At 48.2% G+C, this 23,878-nt stretch overlaps 1 protein-coding gene and 1 long non-coding RNA gene across 7 annotated transcripts in view; one reads left to right on the top strand and one right to left on the bottom strand.

Moving 5' to 3' along the window:
• FLNB (filamin B) overlaps positions 1–20,336 on the bottom strand; it is a 134,834-nt gene extending 114,498 nt beyond the window's left edge. For 4 of the 5 annotated variants that reach the window (XM_067754907.1, XM_067754908.1, XM_067754909.1 and 1 more), the window contains exon 1: positions 19,869–20,335. In XM_067754907.1, the coding sequence (XP_067611008.1) occupies positions 19,869–20,160 (292 nt within the window). In that variant the 5' untranslated portion in view covers positions 20,161–20,335. Of the gene's footprint in view, positions 1–19,868 lie in introns of all 5 variants that reach the window. The other variant, XM_067754912.1, reaches the window with a different exon arrangement.
• On the top strand, positions 19,458–23,762 carry LOC137232584 (uncharacterized). 2 transcript variants are annotated; one of them, XR_010947088.1, is made up of 3 exons: positions 19,458–20,581; positions 21,897–21,977; positions 22,786–23,762. It is a non-coding gene; the product is annotated as an uncharacterized lncRNA (long non-coding RNA). The 2 variants fall into 2 exon arrangements; XR_010947087.1 differs by having other exon boundaries at positions 21,863–21,977.
• Positions 23,763–23,878: the final 116 nt, after the last annotated feature.

Raw genomic sequence — 23,878 nt, 5'->3', positions numbered from 1 at the left:
TTTTTTTTTTTTTTTTTTTGCAGTACGCAGGCCTCTCACTGTTGTGGCCTCTCCCGTTGAGGAGCACAGGCTCCGGATGCGCAGGCCCAGCGGCCATGGCTCACGGGCCCAGCCGCTCTGCGACATGTGGGATCCTCCCGGACCGGGGCATGAACACGCCTCCCCTGCATCAGCAGGCGGACTCTCAACCACTGCGCCACCAGGGAAGCCCAAAAATAATACTCTTTTAAGAAAAAAAAAAATCACTCCCTGTGGCTAGGATGTGCAAGAACTGGAACTCTCATACACTGTTGGTAGAAATGGAAAATGGAAAAACTGGAAAACAGTTTGGCAGTTTCTTAAAAAGTTAAACATATCCCTACCATACGATCCAACCATTCACTCAGAATAAAAGGAAATATCTGTCCACACACAGACTTGTACAACAATGTTCATAATAGCTTTATTTGGAAACAACCCAAATATCATCAACAGAATTACGGTATACGCATACAGTGAAATACTGCTCAGCAATAAAAAGAAATGAATTGTTGATACATGCAATATCAAGCATCAATCTCAGAATAATTATGCTGGGTGAAATGAGATTTTTTTTTTAAGTACATACTGTAAGATTCCATTTATATAGAATCCTAAAAATTGTAAACTGACCTACTGACAGAAGGCAGATCAGTGATCGTTTGGGGATGGGAGGGAGGAATTCCACAAAGGCACAAGAAACTTTGGGGGCTGGATAGACATGTTTCCTGCCTTGGTTATGGCGATAGTCTCCCAAGGTTTCTGTGTGTGTGTGTGTATACACACACATATCTCAACACTTATCAAACTGTACACTTTTTTTTAGATAATTCTTTTTTTTTTTTAATTTTCAAACTGTACACTTTTTCTTTAAAGTCACTCTGATAGAGACTCAGCAAGATTTCTTTCAGAGCAAAATACGGAAAACATGGCACGTGACTGATTTTTTTTTTTTTAATTTTTGGCTGCGTTGGGTCTTCGTTGCGGTGTGCGGGCTTCTCATCGCGGTGGCTTCTCTTGTTGCGGAGCACGGGCTCTAGGCACGTAGGCTTCAGTAGTTGTGGCATGTGGGGTCAGTAGTTGTGGCTCGTGGGCTCTAGAGCGCAGGCTCACTAGTTGTGGCGCACAGGCTTAGATGCTCTGCGGCATGTGGGATCTTCCTGGACCAGGGCTTGAACCCGTGTCCCTTGCATCGGCAGGCGGATTCTTAACCACTGTGCCACTACGGAAGCCCCATGACTGATGTTTAGAACTTGAGATTTTGCCCTCAGTTCAGTAGATGCAATCAGTTCTATCTCTTTTTTAAAATATTTGTATATACTGCAAAATGATCACCACAATAATTCTAGTTACCATCTAGTTACCATACATAGAGACTCATTTTTTTTCTTATGAAAACTTTAAGATCTACTCTCTTAGCAACTTTCAAATATGCAACACACTATCATTAACCATAGTCACCATGCTATACATTACATCCCCATGACTTTTTTATAACTGGAAGTGTAACTTTTGATCCACTTCACCCATGTTGCCCACCCCCCAACCTCTGCCTCTGGCAACTATCGATCTGTTCTCTGCATCTATGAGTTTGGTTTTTGTGTGTGTGTGTGTGTGTGTGTGTGTGTGTGTGTGTGTGTGTGTGTTTTCTTTTAAGATTCCACATATAAATGAGATCAGATGGTATTTGTCTTTCTCTGACTTATTTCACTTAGCATAATGCCCTCGAGGTTCATCCATGTTGTTGAAAATGGCAAGAATTATTTTTTTATCGCTGAATATGTAATACACATACGTTACATTTTCTTTATCTACTTATCCACTAATGGACATCTAGATTGTTTCCTTATCTTAGCTATTGTAAATAATGCTGCAGTGAACATCGGGTGTATATACCTTTTCTGAGTTAGTGTTTTTGTTTTCTTCAGATAAATACCCAGAAGTGGAACTGCTGGATGACAGTTCTATTTTTAATTTTTTGAGGAAACTTCATACTGTTTTCTATAGTGGCTGTACCAATTTACATTTCCAGCAACAGTGCACAAGGGTTCCCTTTTCTCCGCATCCTCACCAATACTTGTTATTTCTTGTTTTTTTGGATAATGGACATTCTAACAGTTGTGAGGTGATAGCTCATTGTGGTTTTGATTTGCATTTCTGATGAGTGATGTCAAGCATGTTTTCATGTACATGTTGGCCATCTGTATGTCTTCTTTGGAAAAATGTCCATTCAAATCCTCTGCCCATTGTATGGGGTTTTTTGCTTTTGAGTTGTATGAATTCTTTATATATTTTGGATATTAATCCCGTATGAGATATATAATTTGCAAACATTTTCTCCTATTTGGTAGGTTGCCTTTCCATTTTGTTGATAGTTTTCTTTGCTGTGCAGAGACTTATCAGTTTGATGTATTCCCACTTGTTCATTTTTGCTTTTGTTGCCTTTGAATGGTATACTCTTAAATGTGTCATTTGCTATATGTCAGTTATACCCGCAATAAAGTAGTTTTTTCAAAGTTAAACATTTCTGAGCTCATATGTTCAGCTGCCTGGGACACCAAGACCACAGCCCCCCCTAGATAGGAACCACCAAACCACAAAATGGATGAGGTTGATTTTGGCCAAAGGTATTTTTAGAAAGCAACAATCTCATAACATTCATTCTACTGTCAAACCATCCCTAACTCTGGACTTTCCCCCCAATTTAAAGGACAATGCAAACATTCCAGCAATCCCTTGAGATATCTCCTTGAGAAATATCTCCTTCACTTAGACAAAAAGCCATTGACTAGAAGCTCCCAGAGGCAAATGTTAGAAGTTCTCTTTGCCTTTGAGAAACCTAAGCCTGCAGTGTTCACAAACAATAGAGGGGCCTTACATTCTAAGGTTATTAACTCAGGAGTTTCAACACACACTTGGGGAGTGGGAGGGAGAAATCCTGATAAGTGTAAATATCTTTTGTTTTAATATCATCCTGACATCTTGAGGATGTTTTGTTTTCTTTTTAACAAGCTGGGCCCAAACAAACAAAATAAAACTAGGGTACCTTTTAACTTCCCTTGTCCATTTTCAATAATGCACTGTACTAGCATTAAGAGTATAAAAGGGAAATATTTCACACACACACACACACACACACACACACACACACACACACGGGGAAGCATAATAAAATACAACCACCATGCAACTGACGAAATAAAATGTTACAAAGAGTTAAAAGCCCCTGCACACCCCTTCATGTCTGTACACCCTTCATCCCTACCCTAGGCAACCACTGTCCAAAGCGGTAATGATCATTCCCGTGAACACAGCTGTATTTCTATTACCTATGTAAAACTTCATAGAAACAGTATTACAGAGTATCTGTCTTTCTGCAATTTGCTTTTTCTTCTCGACACTGTAAAACTGATCCAAGGCGATATGCTTGGAGATGCTGCTGCTGATGCCTGCATCTATCCCCTTGGCCCATGTCTGATTTCAGCCACAGATATGGTGCGCAGTTCTGTGCCAGCTCAAATCTCCTCCCCAGGACCACCTACCTATGCAAGCACATGCCTTTTCTTTTCCCTTTCCGCCCCCGCCCCCCCAGAGCTGGCATGCAATGGGCACCCCGCCTGGAAGTTCGAGGGAGTTCATGTCTCCATCATGAATGATGAGATGGAGAGAAGAGGAGCTGGTGGGTCTCCAGCTTCCTGTCCTTCTCCAGGTGGACAATTCTAGAGGCATTCTGTACACTTCTCAGGAGGTTCCAGCAGAACTGAGCCCCTGCCGCCCACAGCAGTGACCTTGATAATTCACCTTAATATTGGTTTCTACTTCTGTCTCACACACCATCCCTCCTTCCTACTTCCTGGGATCACCCCACCCCAAAAAGGCACCTCTACTTGGGTGCAGGTCCTTGTATCCAGACCACTCTCAGGAGAACCCAAACTAAGCAGAGTTCTAGCTTATTTTTATTGCTTTGTAATCCATGTTTATTGACATAATTTATTTTAAAAGGATATGCCCTTTATGATGGAGTGTTATAAGAAATCAAGTTTTTAAGTGATACTTGATGACAAAGAAATTATCATCAAATGATGAAATACAAAACTACATCCAGTTTGGCTCCTAAGCTATTTATAATGTGTTATATACATACTTGTAGAGAAAAACCGGAAGGTAATATTAACAATTCCTTGTTACCTATGGACAGTGAAATTATAAGCTTTTTTCCTCTTTTACTATTTTTATGCATTTTCCCATTTCTATGCAAAAACATATATTACTCTTAACTAGGAAAAAACAATAAATGCTTCACAAATTATTTCTATTTTACAAATGATACACAATCAGCTGGATTCCTACAATAAATCAGCATGGAGGAGGAGGTCTTGTAGAAGCAGGAAGGCGTACCAAAGGTATCTGGGAGGGAGAAGAGGGTGTGGGCATGGCCCCTGGGTATAAAACAAAGGCGTTGGGAGAGGCAGAGAGATGGAGGAAGAAGCCTATGGAATAAGACACACATCTTCCCCATCACACTCCTCCTTTCCCCCAAGCAAGTCCAACCCCTTTTCTGATACCACCCACTACAACAGGCTCACCCAGCATCCAGCCCCCTTTGCCCTTCCTGGAAGAGTTCTGATAGGAGTCTGGATCTACCCCTGCCAACAGGACCTGTGTACCTTCAAGAAGTGACTCTACCCTCAACTCTAGAAAAGGCCTCATGGTCTGAGGGCAATCTATCCCCCCTGCCAGATACTGGTTCAAAAGTATCCATGTGATCTAATTTGGGCCTATGAGACATAAGTAGGATATGTTGCCAGCTTCTGGGAACTGTCTCTCAGCCTCACAGGAAGAAGTCTCTGCTAATCTCTGCTATGGGAAACCACAAGGGGAATCAGCCTTAGGATCCTTTTTTTTTTTTTTTTTAAATGTTTTGACCGTGAGGCATATGGGGATCTTAGTTCCCCGACCAGGGATCAAACCTGCACCCCCTGCATTGGAAGTGTGGAGTCTTAACCACTGGACTGCCAGGGAAGTCCCAGCCTTAGGATCAATGAAACCAAGAGAGCAGAAACCCAAAGAACCTAGGTCCTTGGGACTTCCCTGGCGGTCCAGTGGTTAAGAATCCGCCTTCCAATGCAGAGGACGTGGGTTCGATCCCTGGTCGGGGAACTAAGATCCCATACGCTGCGGGGCAACGAAGCCCACACGCCGCAGCAGCTACTGAGCCCGCGCATAAAACTACTGAGCCTGCGTGCTCTGGAGCCCGCACACGCCACAACTAGAGAGAAGGCCGCGTACCGCAACGAAAAGATTCCGCATGCCACTACTAAGACCCAACGCAGCAAAATGAATAAATATTAAAACAAAAAACAACCTAGGTCCTTGATGACATCACTGAGTCACTGGATCTCACAAACCTATAACCCACACTGTCCAGGCTCAGTGACACGAGTCAATCAATTCTGATGTAAGCGAGCCACTTCGGGGTCCCATTCCTTGCAGCTGAAAGGATTTTTACTGCCCCACTTCCGCCTTGGGGGCTGTTCTTGCTGTCCATTTCATCCGGATTCGACCCATACACAATGTCTTAGGGGTCATGACACCATTTGTCCCAAATCTAAGCCAATCAGCATGAACTAACCAAACCCCAAATCTGACATCTCCCTTCAACCTCACTCATCACCTGCCTGGAGTAGTAAAGCCCTGACCCTTTCAATCAGAAAAGTAAGGGACTTCAGCACTTCCTGAATATTTCCCATGTGGCAAGTACTTTACAAAATTTAGCTCATTAAATCTTCACACCCACTCTTGCAGGTAGAAACTATGCTTATCCCCGCTTTATAGGTGAGAACACTGAGCACTTGTAAACCCAGAGAAATCATGTAACTCAATCCTACATCATGCACTAAATCCCAGATTCAACTCCAGAGCTGCCTGACTCCCAAGTCCTCACTCTTAAATATGACCTCCCTCCTCCCAGAAACCCAAGGGAGGCAGGTGGTGTCCTCGGCTAGCACATGGACAGGAAAATCAGACTCAGTCTCATACCCCACTACTTCAGAGAATCCATCCATTCCTGGAGACTAGCCTGAGGTAATTCAGAGATCCAATCTTGGTGTCTATCTTGCTTTGCAGAAACTACAGGACATGCTAATGGCAGGGTGGGGGGATGGTTTGCAAAGAGTATAACAGGCCATTTTGTTTTATCTTATCTACTTACAATTGACATGGGCTCCAAGGGAGCTCTAACTCAAACCAGGCTTTAGGGAGGTAAAATTGGTTATCATTACATAAAAGGTTAAGATCGATCATTATCTTAATACTATAAGAACAATGATACAATTTCAATATATTTAGTTTCTCTAGAATCATTCTGGACTGAAATAGGTTTACTGCTCATTCAAAAAACTCAAATTATAAAAAAATCGTTTTCTTAACAACTCTTCCAAGTCCCAATTCCCTCTGTGCTCCTAGCCTCCAGCACAGCTCCTGGTGCACGGTAAAGGCTCCACAAGTATTTGTTGAACAAAGCATCTATACATTACTACTCTGAGCTCCCGGTGGTGCTCTGTCAGAGTGCCTTTGCATCACAGAGAAAACTTTATTCCCCTTCCAATTCTGTCTCAACCCTTCAGAGTATGTCAAGGACAAAGGCTCAGTGTGCGGGTAGGTTACTCTGAACGCCTCTCCATCTTTGGCTAATTTTCCTTTTAACCGAAAGAGTAGGCCTCCCACTGAGAACAGGCAACATCACCAGCTGGGATTTAATAACACTGTTTTGGGTTTATTTATGGTTACCTTCGATTTACCTAGTGACACTGCTTTTCCATTATGATAGTGACACCAAGTCTCCTTTTCAAATACATTTGTTTTAAAAATGAGTCAACTGCAGGGTTGGGGAGGCGGGTGGTGATGAGTGAAAATGAAATAGAGATACGGGACATGGCAAAAATAATAAAGGTGGTTCCTCTACAAATGACTGAATTTGGGGGAACACTGAAATGGGACAGATCTCCCATTTTACAGATGGGGAAACACGCTGAGAGGTAGGGCCTCTCCAAGGCCCCAGCGATGACAGAAGCAGGCCTGGGACTAGGATCCAGTGTCTAGGTCCTGCCATCTGCCTAGGACCCGAAATCCTGCCAAATCCAACTTGCTCTGGGCCGTTTCCAAGACCAGAAACTGGTCTCCAGAAGCACAGCGGGTTAACTAACACTTGCTGATCTTATTGATAACGCCTGATGGTCAACTTCAATAGCTGGTGAAACAAAAGCCATTGCGTAATGGTTTAAATTTTTGCTCTGTCATGTGGAAACAGTACCCAGGTTGACTAATATCTTCCCAGTATTAAAACATGAAAATCTGCATTCGTCACTCACTCAGGTAAAACCCCCGCAAACTCTACCTTTGGGGAAGGTGTTGGGTGCTCCCTTGCCCCCACGAAAGATGACCTAAAACTGACACTCCCCTAAAAGGCCGCAGTATCAGAAATATCGCCCAGCCAACGACAGAGCAGACAGCTTGTACTCAAGGGCCAACTGGGGGAAGCACGCGGTTACACAAGACACAGATCCCTTCGGCCTGTCTGGGCAAAGACCAGCGTATCCCTGACAAGAACAGAGAATGATGCCCGCCCCCCAACCTCCCACATCGTCTGGTCTCAGGAGCCACAGAATTTGCTGTTGCCAGCCACCTTCGCTCACCCCGACCCAGCAACCTTGATACAGGCCGGTGTGACCCCAGCAGTACAGTTTCCAAGCACTACTGTAAAATTATTGTCGCCAGCTCCACGACAAGAGGTTAGACAGTGCTAGGTTTAAGACCACACCCAGGGCAGCACAAATCCTGGCAGGTGGTGCAGGCAGCCCCACCATGGTCCCAGATGTCAAAGGGCCAAGACTAGAAGAAAGAGAAGGCGGTGCCCAGGGCCAGGGCAGGAGGCTGGGGGAGTGGGATTGGGGGTGGAGGAGCACCTGGGTTAACCTGCTTGGTTTCAGGTTGAAAGTGCCCAAGGCAGCCAGCACAGCCTCCCCTCCAGCATGGCTGCCCCCTCTTCATCCTCCTCCACTAAGGCCTGAAAAGGGTAAGTGGGAGGGGGTAGGGCTACACAGTAATAATGCAATGCTAACACCACCACAGCAGCAGCTGCCATTGACTAAGGGCTAGAGATGCACATTCTCTTTATACCCGAGAACTCAGTAAAGCAGAGCACTCTATTATCACAGTTTGCACACAAAAGACGGGCTCCTAGAGACAGAACAGGAAGCTGGGGTCAGACGGCTCTCAAGGGGCAGAGCCAAGACTCAGACGCATGAGCAAGCACATCCCCTGGACCCCGGACGGCGTTACAGCCACTTCCGCGAGAGCAACACCAGAAAAGAAAAAAATGGGAGCAAACGACATGCTAAGAGACAAAAAGGAAGGATTAAAGAAAGAAAGGAGGGTAAATGAGCTAGCTAAAAAACAGCTCCATTAGCCAAGTAGGAAGAAAGGGAAAGTGGGGGAAGATGTCAAGAATAGTTGGCACCTGTTTTCTATCCTTAAAGGAAGCTTGGCCGGAAGACCAGACAATGCCACTGGCCCATGGCTCCTGCCCTCAAAATCTGAGGCCACCTCCTCGTCTAAAAACAGCCTATTAGGTATGAGGTATCTTTGACCAATGTATTGGTGTATTCCCACCCACCTACCCTTTACAAAACAGTTAGGCCACGTCTTCTTCCAGTCAGAAGGGGCCACCAGAGGCCCAGGAATTAGGAGGAGAGGGAGGGGGGAGGAAGGCAATGACCACCATTTATGGGGCCCTTACTGTCCGCCAAGGGCTGCATCAAATGCTTTACAGGGAACATATCATTTATCTTCAATAATACCAAGAGTGGGGTACTAATATAGCTTGGGGCTTAGAACCTCAGAGAGGTCAAGCATCTTGCCCCAAGTCTCCCAGCAGGGTCTAATGGACCCATACTCTTAAGCACCCTCAGGAAATGGCTCAATCTGTACTAAAAGGGGTTTACATTCTATCTCCTTTGCCTCAAACGAGACCAAGACAGGATGATTCCCTGGGCCTGGTGTCCTGAGGGCTGTTGAGAAAATGAGGTCTCCAAAAAACCAATGAAGACCTCAGGGCTGCAGATAATCTTCAGACATCTAAAAGTTCCCAGGCAGACAAGGGTGAACCAAGTTGCCCGACTGCATTGTTATGGCGCATAATTGAGACATATTTGAACAGCTAATGGAGCCTAGCAACTAAAAGGTAAAAGACTTTCTGTGCTGGGCTAATCGTGAGACAAGGTCACAATGTATCCAAAGATAATAACTATTATTAAGAGACCCTGGCAGTCCCACTAAAAGTTGGTCCTAAAAGCTTTTAAGAGACAGAAGTGGCTGGCACACCCCCACTCCGTGGTTGACCAAAACATATTTCTAGACGAAGGGAGATTTGCAAACCAGGATGAGCCTCAACCAAGACCTCCAATTTTAATGCTGGCCACAGCTCAGCAATAACTCAAGGATGAATCTTATTACAACCATCCGTGTGACCAAAATGATTTCACAGAACGTTTCCAGTCCACAGCCTCTTTTTTCCTGAGAAAATGCATCTCCCTCTTCCCCATTCTGACCAAAAGGCCGCTGAAAGCAAAACTCCCTAAAAACAGAAAAAGATTGGTTAAGATTTTTCACAAATGATGTTTTTTCTTTATATTTCTCCAAGTTCTTGCAATTTTTTTTTTTTTTTACAAAGAACTACAAATGCAACTGTTCAATATTAAATAACTTGTTAGAAGTTAATTTCGAAGACATGCTGAGCTGATGGCTTTCCTTTGGGGACTGAAATCTCAGGTGAGGGCTTGAGTCATAGTCTGCCACATACTCACTAGCTGATCTGGGCGTGCCTCAGTTTCCTTGTCTGTATAGTGGGGGTCACCACAATAACTACCGCTCCGGGTTGCGATGAGGTTTCATTTAGCTATTACTGAGAAACATTTATCCCAATGCCTGGTACTATAGGTGCTTGATATATATTCACTTTTTTTTTTTTTTTTTTTTTGCGGTACGTGGGCCTCTCACTGCTGTGGCCTCTCCCGTCGCGGAGCACAGGCTCCGGACGCGCAGGCTCAGCGGCCATGGCTCACGGGCCCAGCTGCTCCGCGGCATGTGGGATCCTCCCGGACCAGGGCACGAGCCCGTGTCCCCTGCATCGGCAGGCGGACTCTCAACCACTGTGCCACCAGGGAAGCCCTATATTCACTATTATTAACAAAACTATTACTGTGATCATAGTGACTCTCAGTGGCTTCCTTTTATAAATTCATATTTCTAAGCCTCACATGTCAACCCGGAAAAGGCCTTGTTCTCTACCAGCTGACGTAAATCATAGATGTTCTAAGTCGAGAATGACTGTGAAGTGCTGAGTTCTTTAAATTCAGCATCACTGTCCCAAAAAACGAGGTGTTCTACTGGGATCCCAGACCCGGTTGTCCACTTCACATAATTCCCATTTCTTTATAAGCTGCAAAGGACTATGATTTTGCATTTTTTGAAAGCAAATATATTGCAAACAAGTCAAAGTACCAGCCTTATTCTTCAAACCATCTATGCTAGAGGCTGTTTATTTATTTGATAAGTTATTTATTATATTCCTACTAAGAGCCAAGCTCAGAGCCCCAGAGGTAAACAAGAGATACAGCGCCTGCTCTTGGAGCAGTCGTGACCCAGTGGGAGAACAACACAGGCAAGTCAGGAGATCAATACAGTTTAGTAAGCCATGAAATGGAATGGCACTGGGGGAGGGGGGAGCTGTGGGTGTCCAGGAGAGGGTCTCACGCCCTCCAACCTCGGGTGTGACTCCCCACGCCTGTCAAACAAAAGTGCCAAGAAAAAGGGACAATTATGGCGAGAGATGCGCGCCCCACAGGAAGCGTAACGTGACACCTAGATCATTTCCTGTAAAGGACTCCCCAGCAGGAGAGGCATTCCCCAGGTGCCAGCTTGCCTCTTTTAGTGGAGATGAGGAATGTGACAAGCCATTGCCCAGGTGCTTGCAAGCCAGGATCCACCAAGGCTCCTTCTCCCAGAACACTTTCTGGGTTCTGCCCCCCGGATGGCTTGGGAGCTGCACTGAGGGGCTCCCGGTCCCACAAGCAGCATACCCTCGGCCTTCCAGCCTCTGCCCCTTCTGACAAGGAATCTTATAAACAGAACCCAGACCTCTGTTCAATTAACAGAACTGCCAAGTCACAAAGGCCTTGTAGGGCCTGAGCCCCAAGGCCTCAGCACCTGAGGTTCCCTAGGATGGCAGGGCCTGGTCCGCCACCTCTGGCCTGCTTTACCCCACCAAGGGAACAATAGCTTTGTTCTTGAGCAAGAAGCACCAGGCTGAGCCATGCTCCCAGCAGGCTGCAGAAGGCCAAATAATTCTTGTTTCCCCGGAATATCTGATAAAGCACTTCAGGGAGGTGCACACAAGCAGTGCAGTACCAGCATGATAAGAACTTGATTATTTTCTTGGGGGGTGCAGGGGAGATTGGAGGAATCTGATGTTAGCCACTGAGAATCCTTTCATCCCCCAGGCTATGCGGGAGGCCTGCCGCTGCCTGGGTCACAAGCAGCACGAGGCAGAAAGCAACACCACTCCTGTTTGTCAGAGGAAAGCTGACTGCTGCCTGCCTCTTCTAATCTCAAAATCTTAATTTATGGGACGCAGCGAATTTACACTGTCTCTGCCACAATCCCCACCCATTTCCCTGTAGCTCAAAAGCCAAAATTCCACAGTGTTCCAAATAATCCAACCTCTTTGGTTGCCTGTATATCTGAACGGAAATTCCAGAAAAGTTGTCTGGCATGGCAAAAGCTGACCAGCCTTATGAAAATACCCAGAAAGGTGACCCATTTAGTCAAAAGAGCTTTCAGATCTCCATGAGAAAAGGAATTCATGCCAGCATAAAGGGCCTTCAGAGAGGGAGAACAGGAGTGTTGTGTTAACGCCCAGACCTTTCAACAAGCCAGCCCTGCAATTTCTGGGGAGGCTGAGCACCGAGACGGCCGGCCAGACCAGCTTGCTCTCTCAGGAGCTGCGCTGCAGGAGAAGCCCTTGGGGATACAAGTGCAGCCCTAGAGCACACAGCTCGGTGCCGCGGTGCACAGCAACGGACCTGCCCACAAGTCTCCCTGAACGTGAGTGGGAGCCGCTGGCTTGGACTGGAAGCAGGCAGCCATTTGTAACAGGGCTGCCAGACTGATAAAAGTCGAGTGCCAGCCGGGAAAGAAAGCTTCTGCTCAGCGGCAAGCACAACCCAACACACCCTCCTGCCGGTTAATGTTTACAGGTAGCAGAAGGAAACGATGTGGGGTGGGGTCACTGCTGACTGAGCACAGCTGTGCCAATGTCGACTGTCACCAAGGATCTCCCAGCATAGCTGGACCTCAACAAACTCCACCCATCCACACCCATAAGTGGTGGGCACTGCAAACCCCACAGGACTGCAGCCAGGAGGCACCTCCTCACCTCTGGCTTCCAGGCCTCTCAAAGAAAGCCCTGCCTGGCTCCCCAAAGCAGACCTTCAGCTGGTCCCTGCTGTCCAGACCTGCAGTGAAATCACTGCCCCTGGAAACCAAACAAAGGCAGGGAAGGAACAAGAGAGCTGTCTCCAGAACTGGGAAGAAGACCCCCATTAAAGCTCTATGATACCAGAAACAGTGAAGCAAATCGGCCCGCAAAAGTTTTGTTTTGTAGAAGGAAATTTCAGTTTCACATTAATCAAGTTCAAATGATTAGTTTCAAGCAAAATAAAAATGAACAGGACTAAAGCAGTAGAAAATCTCTCACTACAATATATCTATTTTACTTTACAAGTGTGAAACCCAACTTTAACATTAAAAATAAAATTTTTAAAGGCACTGTACCGTTTAATGCAGGCAAGCATCATGCCTGGCACGTGAAGTGAGGCATATTTGAGCCTCAGTTTTCTCACCTATAAAATGGAAATAGAGGGCTTCCCTGGTGGCGCAGTGGTTGCGAGTCCACCTGCCGATGCAGGGGACACGGGTTCGTGGCCCGGGCCAGGAAGATCCCACATGCCGCGGAGCGGCTGGGTCCGTAAGCCATGGCCGCTGAGCCTGCGCATCCGGAGCCTGTGCTCCGCAACAGGAGAGGCCACAACAGTGAGAGGCCCGCATACCGCAGAAAAAAAACAAAAACAAAAACAGTAAAATGGAAGTAGATATAAAGCCACTCATTTTGCAGGGTTCATAATAAGGATTGGAAGTAATAAAGGTATGGCACTCAGGACAATGCTTAGCACACAGTAGGCATGGGGAAACGCTAGATACTATCGAATATGTTAGAGGATGCGTGTGCACACACTGCCATTTGGTACACAAATGGCATCATTGTGTGCATTCTTGGTACCAAGGACAGCCAAGGAATATGCAGAGGAGCACAGGTGTCCTCCTTGCCAAGCTGTCCACCTGTGCCAGGTTTTGATGATGGGGGAAAGGAGGAAGTCAACACTGTCAAAATAAACTCTCTTCCTACAACACAGACTCAATTTCCCAAGAAAAGTAGCTAGGCACCTTATAAAAGTAGCTAGGCCACTTTTCAAGCCCAAAAAGAAGAAAGTACTGCTGTTTACCATCCAATAACCTGAGTCAATCTGGTGATTATCGAACATGTTTAATGAAGAACTAGATTTACAACAGTAATGTAAAATGGCTTCTAGTAGAACACCATGAAGGGCAGTTTTAATCTTTTTTAAGAGCAGGAAATAGCATGCATTTAGATGGAAATGGCTCATTCCACTGGATTTATTCATTTGGTTCAACTTGTTGGGGGAAGGGGTTATAATTTTAGATCTACCTCTTTAACAGAGGACAATTAAAGATGAAACCTAAATGCAGAATAATAACAATGTGGAAAAAAAGAAAATGTAGACATGCAGGCCCTCATAGGGCCTCCACATAGTGTATATGTACCCCAAGGGTGCACAAGATAATCCCTCGGAGCACAGGAAGAACTTCTGTTTGGACTTGTTATCTAAAAAGAAACTAAGCTCTACTGCAGTAACATTTAATATACAGACTGACGGGTGGCATATGTATACAGCTTATAAACGTACATGTATGAGGACAGGGCTCAATTTTTTTTCTTGGCAGGAATGACTTGAGCAACAGTGGAGAGATCCCCAGATTAGATGATCCATTTCAGCTGGGTTCACCTACCTTACCCCCAAGCCCCCTCAAGGAAGATGCTTGATTGGCAGCCTCCAGCCTCAAAAGGCCCTTTGTGAGTCAGCCCCTACCTACCTCTCCACCACCCCTCCAACCTCCACCTGACACACTCTTCTACTCCTGTGCTCGCCTAACTGTCTGCTCACCTGCCTTATTCTAGTAAAGCTTTAAGTCTCAGCTTAACAGCCCCTTCCTCCAGGAAGCCCTCCAGACAGCCCAGTTCAGCCTGAGGGAAGGTGCTCTTCCTCCCCAGAGGGCTTGTCATTTCAATCCTTGCTACTCACAGGGTGGTCCACAAACAGCAACTAGGAGCTCCCTGGAAGAGCAGAATCCAGGCTTCACTCCCCCTAATCTAGTGAATCAGACCGACATTTTTACCAGACCAACATTTTAAAGTTCCCAGATGATTCATGTGTGCCTGAAGGTTTGAGAAGGACACTCCCTGGTGACTTGTCTCTCCTCTGTGTTCAGCAGTGTGTAAGGCAAGCCGGGGACATGACTCGCATTATTCCTGTGGCCCTAGCACTGAGCCTGGCTCAGAGTTTATCTTTCATATTCTTGTTGAATGAGGAAAGAAAGAATAAAAGGATCTTGGGGGTCACCTTCATTAGAGGTTCCAAGCTGGGGGAAGGGAATAGCTAACACACCATACGACAGTGTCAGGACTGGCCAGAGGATAGATGGAAGACAGAGTCCATTATACTAATAATGACAACACCAGCATTACGCTGTAACTTAAACAAATCAAATATAATGCTCTCAGCAACGCTAAGATAGGAACTATTATTCTCCTCCATTTTACAGATGGGGAAACTGAGGGTCAGAAAGGTTAATGCACTGGATCAGAGTTGCACAGCTGTTAGAGGGCAGAGTGGGGATTAGAATCCTGGCAGTCTAGCTTCAGCCTATACTAGCTTCAGGCATGTGCTGACCCGAAGGCTGCTTATAGAGAAAGCAGGATGACGAGGTACCCTGGCCACACAGCCACTACAAGCAGGGCCCAAAGGTTCCGAACCTGAGCATCCGCTGCCCAAGGAGCAAGGCAGCCATCCTTAACTAACCCATGACACGGCCTCACAGCACAGAACGAGGACCCTCCTCCCCGGGTGGAGGGTGAAGGGGGAGTGCCCAGGAGACATAGTTTGGCTCCAAATCAAAGCTCTCCTTCAGCACAGACTCTCCAAGAATGAAGGCAGCTGCTGACTGGCATGCTGGCCCCACCAGTGCTGGAGGAGCCTGCAGAGGCCCAGCTGCCATCTGGAAATGATTTGGCCCAGAGATTCCTGAACGGGTGGGAGGCTGGAATGACCAGCCGCTCCGAGCTCCCATCCACCTCTCAGAAACAAAGCTGGTGTGAATGGGCCCTGGAGGCAGCCACAACATAACCAGGGGTCACCCCCTTCCAAAGAGGGGACAGCCTCTGGGCAGTCCATAACCCTATTACAGCAACAGGAATCAACATTAGCCAACCAAGCTGGTCTCCCCCGTGTGGTGCCGATTTTAAATGTCCTTTCAGCGTGCAAACCCTCCAGCGTGACTTTTGAGACTATTACTGGACAGCACCTTACTTATTTAACAAACACACAGCACCAACTATGTGCCACGAACTGTTCAGAGCACTTTAAAAAATGTTAGCTTGTTTAGTTTTTATAACAACTTTTAAAGGAGGTAGTTATTATCCCCATTTAAGTTATAAGGAGACCAGTGCACAGAAATTTCTTAATAGCTACTTCGAGGCAAGTAGGATTTGAACCAAGAATCAGAGCTCTTAATTAGCTCACACCAATGTGTTACTTTGTTCCAAATGGCCCAGAACTTGTTAATTCTGACAAAGCATGCTACGTTGCTACCTTTCAAGCATTCTCTGGATATGAACTACATTGCCTGAAAGACACACTGGCATTTGCTAAGTAGTTACAGAAAAGAGCAGAATTTAGGATTATTTGTGCATTATTTTGGTCGGGGTGGGACACAAGGAAGGAAAACAGGGTGAGTGGTTGGGTGACCCACCACCCTGGAAACTCCACCCAGTGACCCGAGGTCTTGGGAACATACACCCCGCCCGCTCTGCGGTGCTGGCCTGGCACAGGTACCTTAAGCAAACATCAGGGTCGGACCACATCCTTTAAAAAGGAAAGAATTCCTTTTCGTAAAGGATCAAGCCAAAACACACCACCCAAACTTCTAGCCTGCCTTGATTGTCATTCTTGGGCTGGGAGACCCCTTCTTCTCCAAGTTGGCTGTGCTGCAGAAAGGCTTTTGGAAAAACAAGTAAATAAACCTGCCAGCTCCTGGCAGACAACTAGAATTAAAATATGCTGAGGCCTCACTATGAACTGCCCAGGATATAAGAAGGAACTTTAACTTGGGGATGGAGCCTAGGATGGGCCCACCTTACAAGGAATCACAAACGTGAACAGCCAGGGCTGTCTTTCAGGGAGTTGTAGGCAGAAAAGCCACAGTGCTCTGGCGACGTTTGACCACCTCATGTCACACAGCTGGCGCCTATAACCCAACTCTAATGATTCCCACAATGAAATACTGCTGGGAGTTATCCAGAGTATACAAAACCCTGTATTAGTTCAAAGATATCTTCCCAGATTATGGAAGTGAAATGCTATCCTGTGAGTAGCAGGAAATCTCAAAAAAAACAGACCAAAAAAACCAGTGAAGACAAGGCGGCCATTCCCCCAGCAAATTCACCTCAACACAAGATGCAATATGCAACCTGAGTCTGCGCACCTCCCGACACAACACTCGTCTCACGGGCCCTCATCACAGTTCAGAGGACCAACCTCATCCCTCACCTAAGGCCTTGCTTTGTTCGAGGCCAGACGCTCAACGTGTGGATGTCCAGCCACAACCCCAACACCCCAGACTTGCAAAACTTGGTGTTAACATGAGCTTTCTGAGGCGGGAAACTGGTTGTATTTTACTCATTTCTGACACTGAAAGGTAGGTCAGTTAAGGCTCAATTTCAACAACTCGGCAGACCTGGTTTACCAGCTGGGTGACCTCCACAAGTGACTTCCCTCCCGTATCCCCAACTTTAAATGGACGTACTAACACTAACAACCAGCGCAGTAATAACAACAAACATTTTCTAAGCACTTGGCCAGGACTGGGGCAAGCCCTTAACCCTCCCAGGGACTTGCTAAAAGCAGATCATCATATAACAAGGAAACCAGAACTCAAGGATTCAAGGTGGTGATCAATGGGGTGGGTGATGAACAGAACACGCTTAACACCGAGTGGGTGCCCCCAAATTGGAGCACGTGTCACTGTCAGCACAAGGTAACACAGCGTAGGCAGTGAAAGCTTGAACTGAAGTCCACGCTGGATGTGAATTTTTTCTGAAGGGCCTTTACCCAGCATAGCCTCAGGAGCAGAGGGAAGAGGCCTCAGGCATTACCTGCTCAGGAGTCCCGGCACTTGGCAAGTTTCCCTCCAGCCTCCAGAGGCTGGAAAACCTGTTTGTTGTAAGGTCCTTCTGGAGAACACTTAGGCAGCCAATGACGGGAGTCATAAATGTGGTCACAACCTTTGACCCATGAATGCCACCCTGGAGAATATGATCCAAGAAGTTATTTAAAAGGAAAAAATAAAATAAAATGATGTAAATCATGGTGGGAAGAGGTCCATAGGCCACAACCAGGGAAGGGGAGGCGAACCCTGGCACGTCAGGACGATGGAAGACGCTAGGGCCTGGTTGGGTTCAGGAATGAAAAGCATGAGGATCAAGGAGGAAAAGTAAGGGACCAGAAAAAGTCTAGAATGAGACTCCCAGTTTCGGGGCACTGATGGGGAGCCATGCTGGAGGCAGCTGCAGCCTCCATAAACAGTTGCTAAATTAGGCAGTCCAGGGTTTTCTGGTGCTGTGGTTTGGGTTTTGTTTGTTTTGTTTTGCTTTTTAAAGAGATTTCATGTCATGTTTGGATACTCCTGCTTTACTTTAAGTTTCTTTGTTCAGTTAATTAAACAAATATACAGTTTTAAAGCAAAGAAGAGATCCGAGTTGAGCCCAGCCAGCCCTTGAGATTCCTCCGAGGGAAAGCTGGTTTCTGCAAAGGAAAGAATTCCAACAGAAATCTGAGGTTCTCCTTCCCTCGTTACACGAGATGGGCCCACAAAATAAGACAGCGTGCCACCCGGCTTCCCTCTGCAGAGAAGCTGCCCTCGTTGGGGAGGCTGACTGGGCCGTGGCAGCTGCCTGGACCCAGGAAGCAGCCCTACCTGCCAGGACAGGTGTGGGGGAGGACGGGAGAGAGGACGGAGGAGGCTCAGCCTAAAGGGAACCCGTCCTAGGCAGGAGAAAGTCCCAGCAGCCACACCCATGGCCCTTTCTTCCTGTCAGGGGGTCACTCTAAGGCCTGGTTTCCTCAGGAACAGACCTGAGACCCAGCCCTTGCTCCTCCCTGGCAAGAGGCTCACCTAGCAGAACACACACACACAACATAGGTGCACACACATTCTCTGCACACTTACATGCTCTGCACACACACTCTACACACTCGCACACTACACACCCCCTGCCCCTCCCATCACGGCCTCCACCCTCAGCAGCCTTGTGACCTTTCCCGAAGCCCTCAACCAGCCCAGGTCATAGTGGGACCTCACTCTCATTCTTCCTCCCCAGTTCCAGGGGGAGAGGAACCCGACACCAACTCCCTCCCTCCTCTCAGGAAGATCTTGGTGTGGGGAGGGCGGGGAGAGGAAGGCAAAGTCTCCTTTAATTGTCACCCACTTCCTTCAATTCTCCGCTAGACCCTCGCTAGCTTGGGCAAGCCCATTAACCCTCTGGACCTCCTTGTCTGTAAAATGGGTCTAATGACGCCCCAGCTCGCAGCATGTGTAAGGACCGAAATAAGGCTGTTGGAAGCCTGTTAGAAGGCTGCGCACTAGCTGGAACTCCCTACAAGGCGGCAGTTACTGTAACCACCACCATCTCTAAATTATACCTTCAGCGGCGGAGCAGCCGCGGCGCAGAGCCAGAGCTGAGCTGGGAGCAGAGGGAGCGAGGAAGACACCCCCCCCCCCGGCTCCCCTTCCCACCTCGGGGCCCCCACGCCTTTCGGCGACGGCGAGGTCCCCATCTCCACCTGGCGGGAGGGCCCCAAGTTCAGAGAACAGTCCCTCCCCAGGCCTCCCTACCTGGCCTCCGAGCCAACGCCCATTCCGCGGCCGCCGAGCGCAGCGGCCTGGGCGCAGCTGGGCGAGCACTCCGGGGAGCGTCTGACTAGGGCCCCAGCCCCAGGGACGGCGGACCAGAGGTCTCCAGTCCCCCAGCTCCCGCAGAGGCACCCCAGGTGCAGAGAAGTGCCACAGCTCCACTTCTCCCCGTGCGGCCCCAGCCCGAACCTTCAACCCACCGCCCCCCAGAGACGCACTGCCGGGGCGCACGGCGCGGAACTCTCACACGACAGCAGCACCCCAGGGGATGACTCCCAGGAGGGGGCCTAGGGTCCCTTTGTCCTCATCCCTCGGGGACGACGTCCCCCGGCCTCGGAGCCCACACTCAGCCCGCGGCTGCTGGGCGCCGTGGGGTCGCGCGACAGGGAGCTTCAGCCCCCGCGGGGTCGCACGCGCGGGGGCGCGAGGTGTACATCGCCGGCGCCTGGCCCAGCCAGGGCACTCACCGATGGACACGAGCTTGATGTTCTCACGGTCCAGGAACTCGAGCGCCACGGACACGTTCTCGAGCTGCATCTGGCGGAAGGTGGGCCGCTGGTGGTACTTGCGGTACATGTGCTTTTGGCTGAGCACCTCCAGAAGCGCGATGAGCCGCAGCCCGTCGCTCAGGTCGGTCTGCAGGTTCCCTATGCGTTTGTTCACACACTTGAGGTGCTCGTTGCACCAACGCGTGAACGTGTTCTGCTGGATCTTCTTCCACGGCGCGTCCTCCGCCAGGTCCTTCTCAGTCACCGGCATCCTGGCGGCGGAGAGAGCAATATGCACAGCGAGCTGCCGGGGACAGGCGTAGGGAGGCCCAGGGGCCGGGGAAGCGAAAAACCGAAGCGGAGCGGGAGCGGGAGCGGGGCTCGAACTCGGTGCTTCCGAAGCCGCGGCCGGGGCTGCTCTGCGCTCGCCTGCCCGTGGCCGCGCGAGGCGTCTGGCCCCGCGCCTGCGCATTGAGCCGACCCGCCCCTGAAGCCCCGCCCCGTCCCAACCCTCTGGCGGGAGTTCCCGGGCCACGCTCTCCCCCTGCCGCTCAAAGAGGGCACTGCGTCCCGCGAACTGCAAGGCGTCCCGGGACGCCGCGCTCTGTGCTCACAGCCTCCGCTAAAGGAAGCTAGGCGGGAGACCCGCCAGGAGAGGGTCACCCGGACCCAGAGTGAGGGGACGTGCAGAGGTAGGAACCTGGACAGAATGGGCAGGGACGGCCGTCTGGTTCACGCGGGAGGGGTTGGCGGGGAGGGGTATTTCATCCACCTACAGGTTCAGTAAGGTTTAATAAGGGCTTTATTGAGCTCCTGCTGTGTGCCAGCCTCTGTGTTAGGCGCTGGGGACACCGTGAAGGAAATGGACAACTTACATTTCATCTTAACTAAACTCATATGAATTATAATATCATTCATAGCATTTATTGAGTGCCTACTCTATGCCAACCTTCTTAGCGCCTGCCAACCAATGGTAAATAAGAAAAATTTATAACTTAACCTTGAGGAGCTCATAGACTAATAGGAGAGAAAAGTATAAATCAACTATCACAGACAGCTTAATGGTACTGATAGAAATGAACAACAATTTGCTGTGTATATTAGTTTCCTAATGCTGCTGTAACAAATTACCAAAACTTTGTCTTTGAAAAAACCACACATTGTTGGCACTTCCCTGGTGGCGCAGTGGTTAAGAATCCACCTGCCAATGCAGGGGACACGGGTTTGAGTCCTGGTCGGGAAGGATCCCACAGGCTGCAGAGCAACTAAGCCCGTGTGCCACACCTACTGAATCCCTTGCACCTAGAGCCCATGCTCTGCAATGGGAGAGGCCCGCAGAGAAAGCCTGCGTGCAGCAACGAAGACCCAACGCAGCCAAAAATAAACAAACTTCAAAAAAAACATACATTATTATCTGTAGTTTAGAGTCCCTCACAGGTCTCACTGAGCTAAAATCAAAGCAGTTGGCAGGATGCATTCCTTTCTGGAGGCTCTAGGGAAGAACCCGTTTCTTTGCCTTTTCCAACTTCTAGAAGCTTCCCAAATTCCTTGTCTGAGGCCTATTCCTCCAACTTCAAAACCAGCAACACCAGGCAGAGTCTTTCTCATGCTGTCATCTCAGGTTATCCACAGACACATCTTCCTCTAATTCTTTTTTTTTTTTTTTTGCAGTACGCAGGCCTCTCACTGCTGTGGCCTCCCCCGCTGCAGAGCACAGGCTCCAGACGCGCAGGCCCAGCGGCCATGGCTCACGGGCCCAGCCGCTCCGCGGCATGTGGGATCCTCCCGGACCGGGGCACGAACCCGCGTCCCTTGCATCAGCAGGTGGACCCCCAACCACCGTGCCACCAGGGAAGCCCCCTCTAATCCTTTTAAGGACCCAGCTGGGAAGAGGGGTTGGGCAGGATGAATACATATCAAGGGCTTCCAGCCCTAGGAGAAGTCAGCAGATTTGTGGTGACATTCTGTAACAGGTCATTTGTATACAAGGTGAAGTGCTTTCTTCAGACAGATTGCCGCACTGGAAATGCTCAAAACCACCTTGGGGGAAAGACAGTATTGCCTGGCCCTGGCCCATTGTTGGGATCAGTAAGTATCTGAAGTCTCATTCCCCTCCTTAGTGGTTAAGTGAAGACACGTGCTGGAGGTCAGCTGATAAGCACTAGACAAAGCTGGACTTGCACCTGGGTTTAACGCCAAAGTCTGTACTATGCCTCAAAGACCCCATGCTGTTCCCAGCCTGGGCCTTGCCTTTGTCCACACAATCTGACCAACAGATTCACTAGAGGCAGTTTAGGTAATCTTACTTACCCCATGCCCAAGGCTTCTGGTTCCTCATGCTTTCCTCCATCCAAAGGCATCCATCGAAACTTATCAGCCAGCGTCTCACTCCGAAGGGGACCTCCTCCCTGCTAGGTGAGACTGGAGCTAATGTGATCAACTCAGCTCACTCAGCAGCTGATAATGTACTAAGGTTCTCCTTTCTTATGAGATATTTCTGTTTTCACCAGGTCTTGACACACATAACTAAATAAGTTCTGCATCTAAATATCCAGTCCACTTCACTCTGAGCTGAGACATCCCTGTCTTAGGATGAAGCTGGTGATTCTCTCCAGTCAATCAGAAGACACTTAAGAGTTCCCTAGGAAGCAGTTTATGGGGAGTGAAGGGGATTCAGCAACCTTGGTGGAGGGGGGTGGTCAGTGGCTTTGGTGACAAGGAGAGGAAGCAGACAAGGTCTTCAAATGGCTCTTTATCAATATGTGATAAAAGATGAGGGCTGAACAACTCAGGGCAGACATTTCTGCAGGGAGCGTTTTAGCCAATGCATTCCACAGTTTTGCTGACAAGGCCTTCACTTCAAACACCCAATCTGTTTTCTAAATTTTTTTCCTAGGCTTCTTTGATCTCTTCTTGGTAGAACCATCCAGAATGGAAGAGTATAGGGAAGCGAAAGGCTCAGGCTTTCGGTGTGAATTCTGGCTATCCTGGCTCGATGACCTCAAACAAATAACCTCAGCAAGCGTGTTTTCTCATCCGGGAAATGGAGCCAACACATCAACTCCTGGGGTTATTAAATAATGCAAGCAAAACTCTTAGCAGAGTGCCTGGAATACCATCAGCGCTCAATAAATGTAACTGAAAACTGGGCAAAATTAACAGAGACTTCTCAACCAGACGCTGAAAAATCTAGAATTAGCTGCATTTTCCCAGACTCCAGTCTGTCTCTGTAAGAAGCCAAGGCTCCTCTCCATGTCTGTTACCCACAGATGTTGACACCAATCTGTTCCAGCCCCGCGAGATCCCAGTCAGAAGGAACTGACAAAGAAAACATAAGTCAAGCAGTAACCCCTACATGTCAGGATGGACCTGACAAGACAACAGCAAATTCACAGACATCCACAAGGAAGAGTCTACCTGTACCTGAAGATGAACATCGGGTGGAAGGTTGGAGCACTGTGAGCCTGCTTCTCAAAGTTGTGCGATTTGCCAGGTCAGCCCATGGGAGTAGGATTGGAGGGAGCTCTTCTACCCAGGCAAGCGTGCAGAAGTTCCTCCAATCCCACCTCCAGGCCTTTGCTCAGGCAGTGCTCTCATCTCTCCCCTCCAACTTGGAAAAAGCGTGCCCATCCCCCAGTCCCCTCACCCTCACAGCTTGTGTGGTCCCAATGCTTGTTTTATGCTGAAGTTTACTTGCTGTTTTCACTTGCTGAAGGAGGGCAACTGTCATCTCTGTCCCCTTGCACGATGCAAGGGTTTTAAGACCTAACAGAGCCTGCACTGTCCAACATAAGTATGATGAGAGCCACACTGTAACTTTAAATGTTCTAATGACACCAAAGAGTTATTAAGTACCCTTTAAAAAGTAAAAGGGAGCTTCCCAGTTTCCATCCCTGGTCTGGGAGCTAGATCCCACGTGCACACCGTACGTAACAAGTTCACGTACCACAACTAAGGAGCCGGTGAGCCACAACTAAGGAGTCTGCCTG

Source organism: Pseudorca crassidens, chromosome 10 (assembly GCF_039906515.1).
Source record: "Pseudorca crassidens isolate mPseCra1 chromosome 10, mPseCra1.hap1, whole genome shotgun sequence".
Taxonomy (NCBI): Eukaryota; Metazoa; Chordata; class Mammalia; order Artiodactyla; family Delphinidae; genus Pseudorca; species Pseudorca crassidens.
The sequence above is the reverse complement of the archived record's forward strand: the minus strand, read 5'-3'. Positions and strand labels throughout refer to the sequence as shown.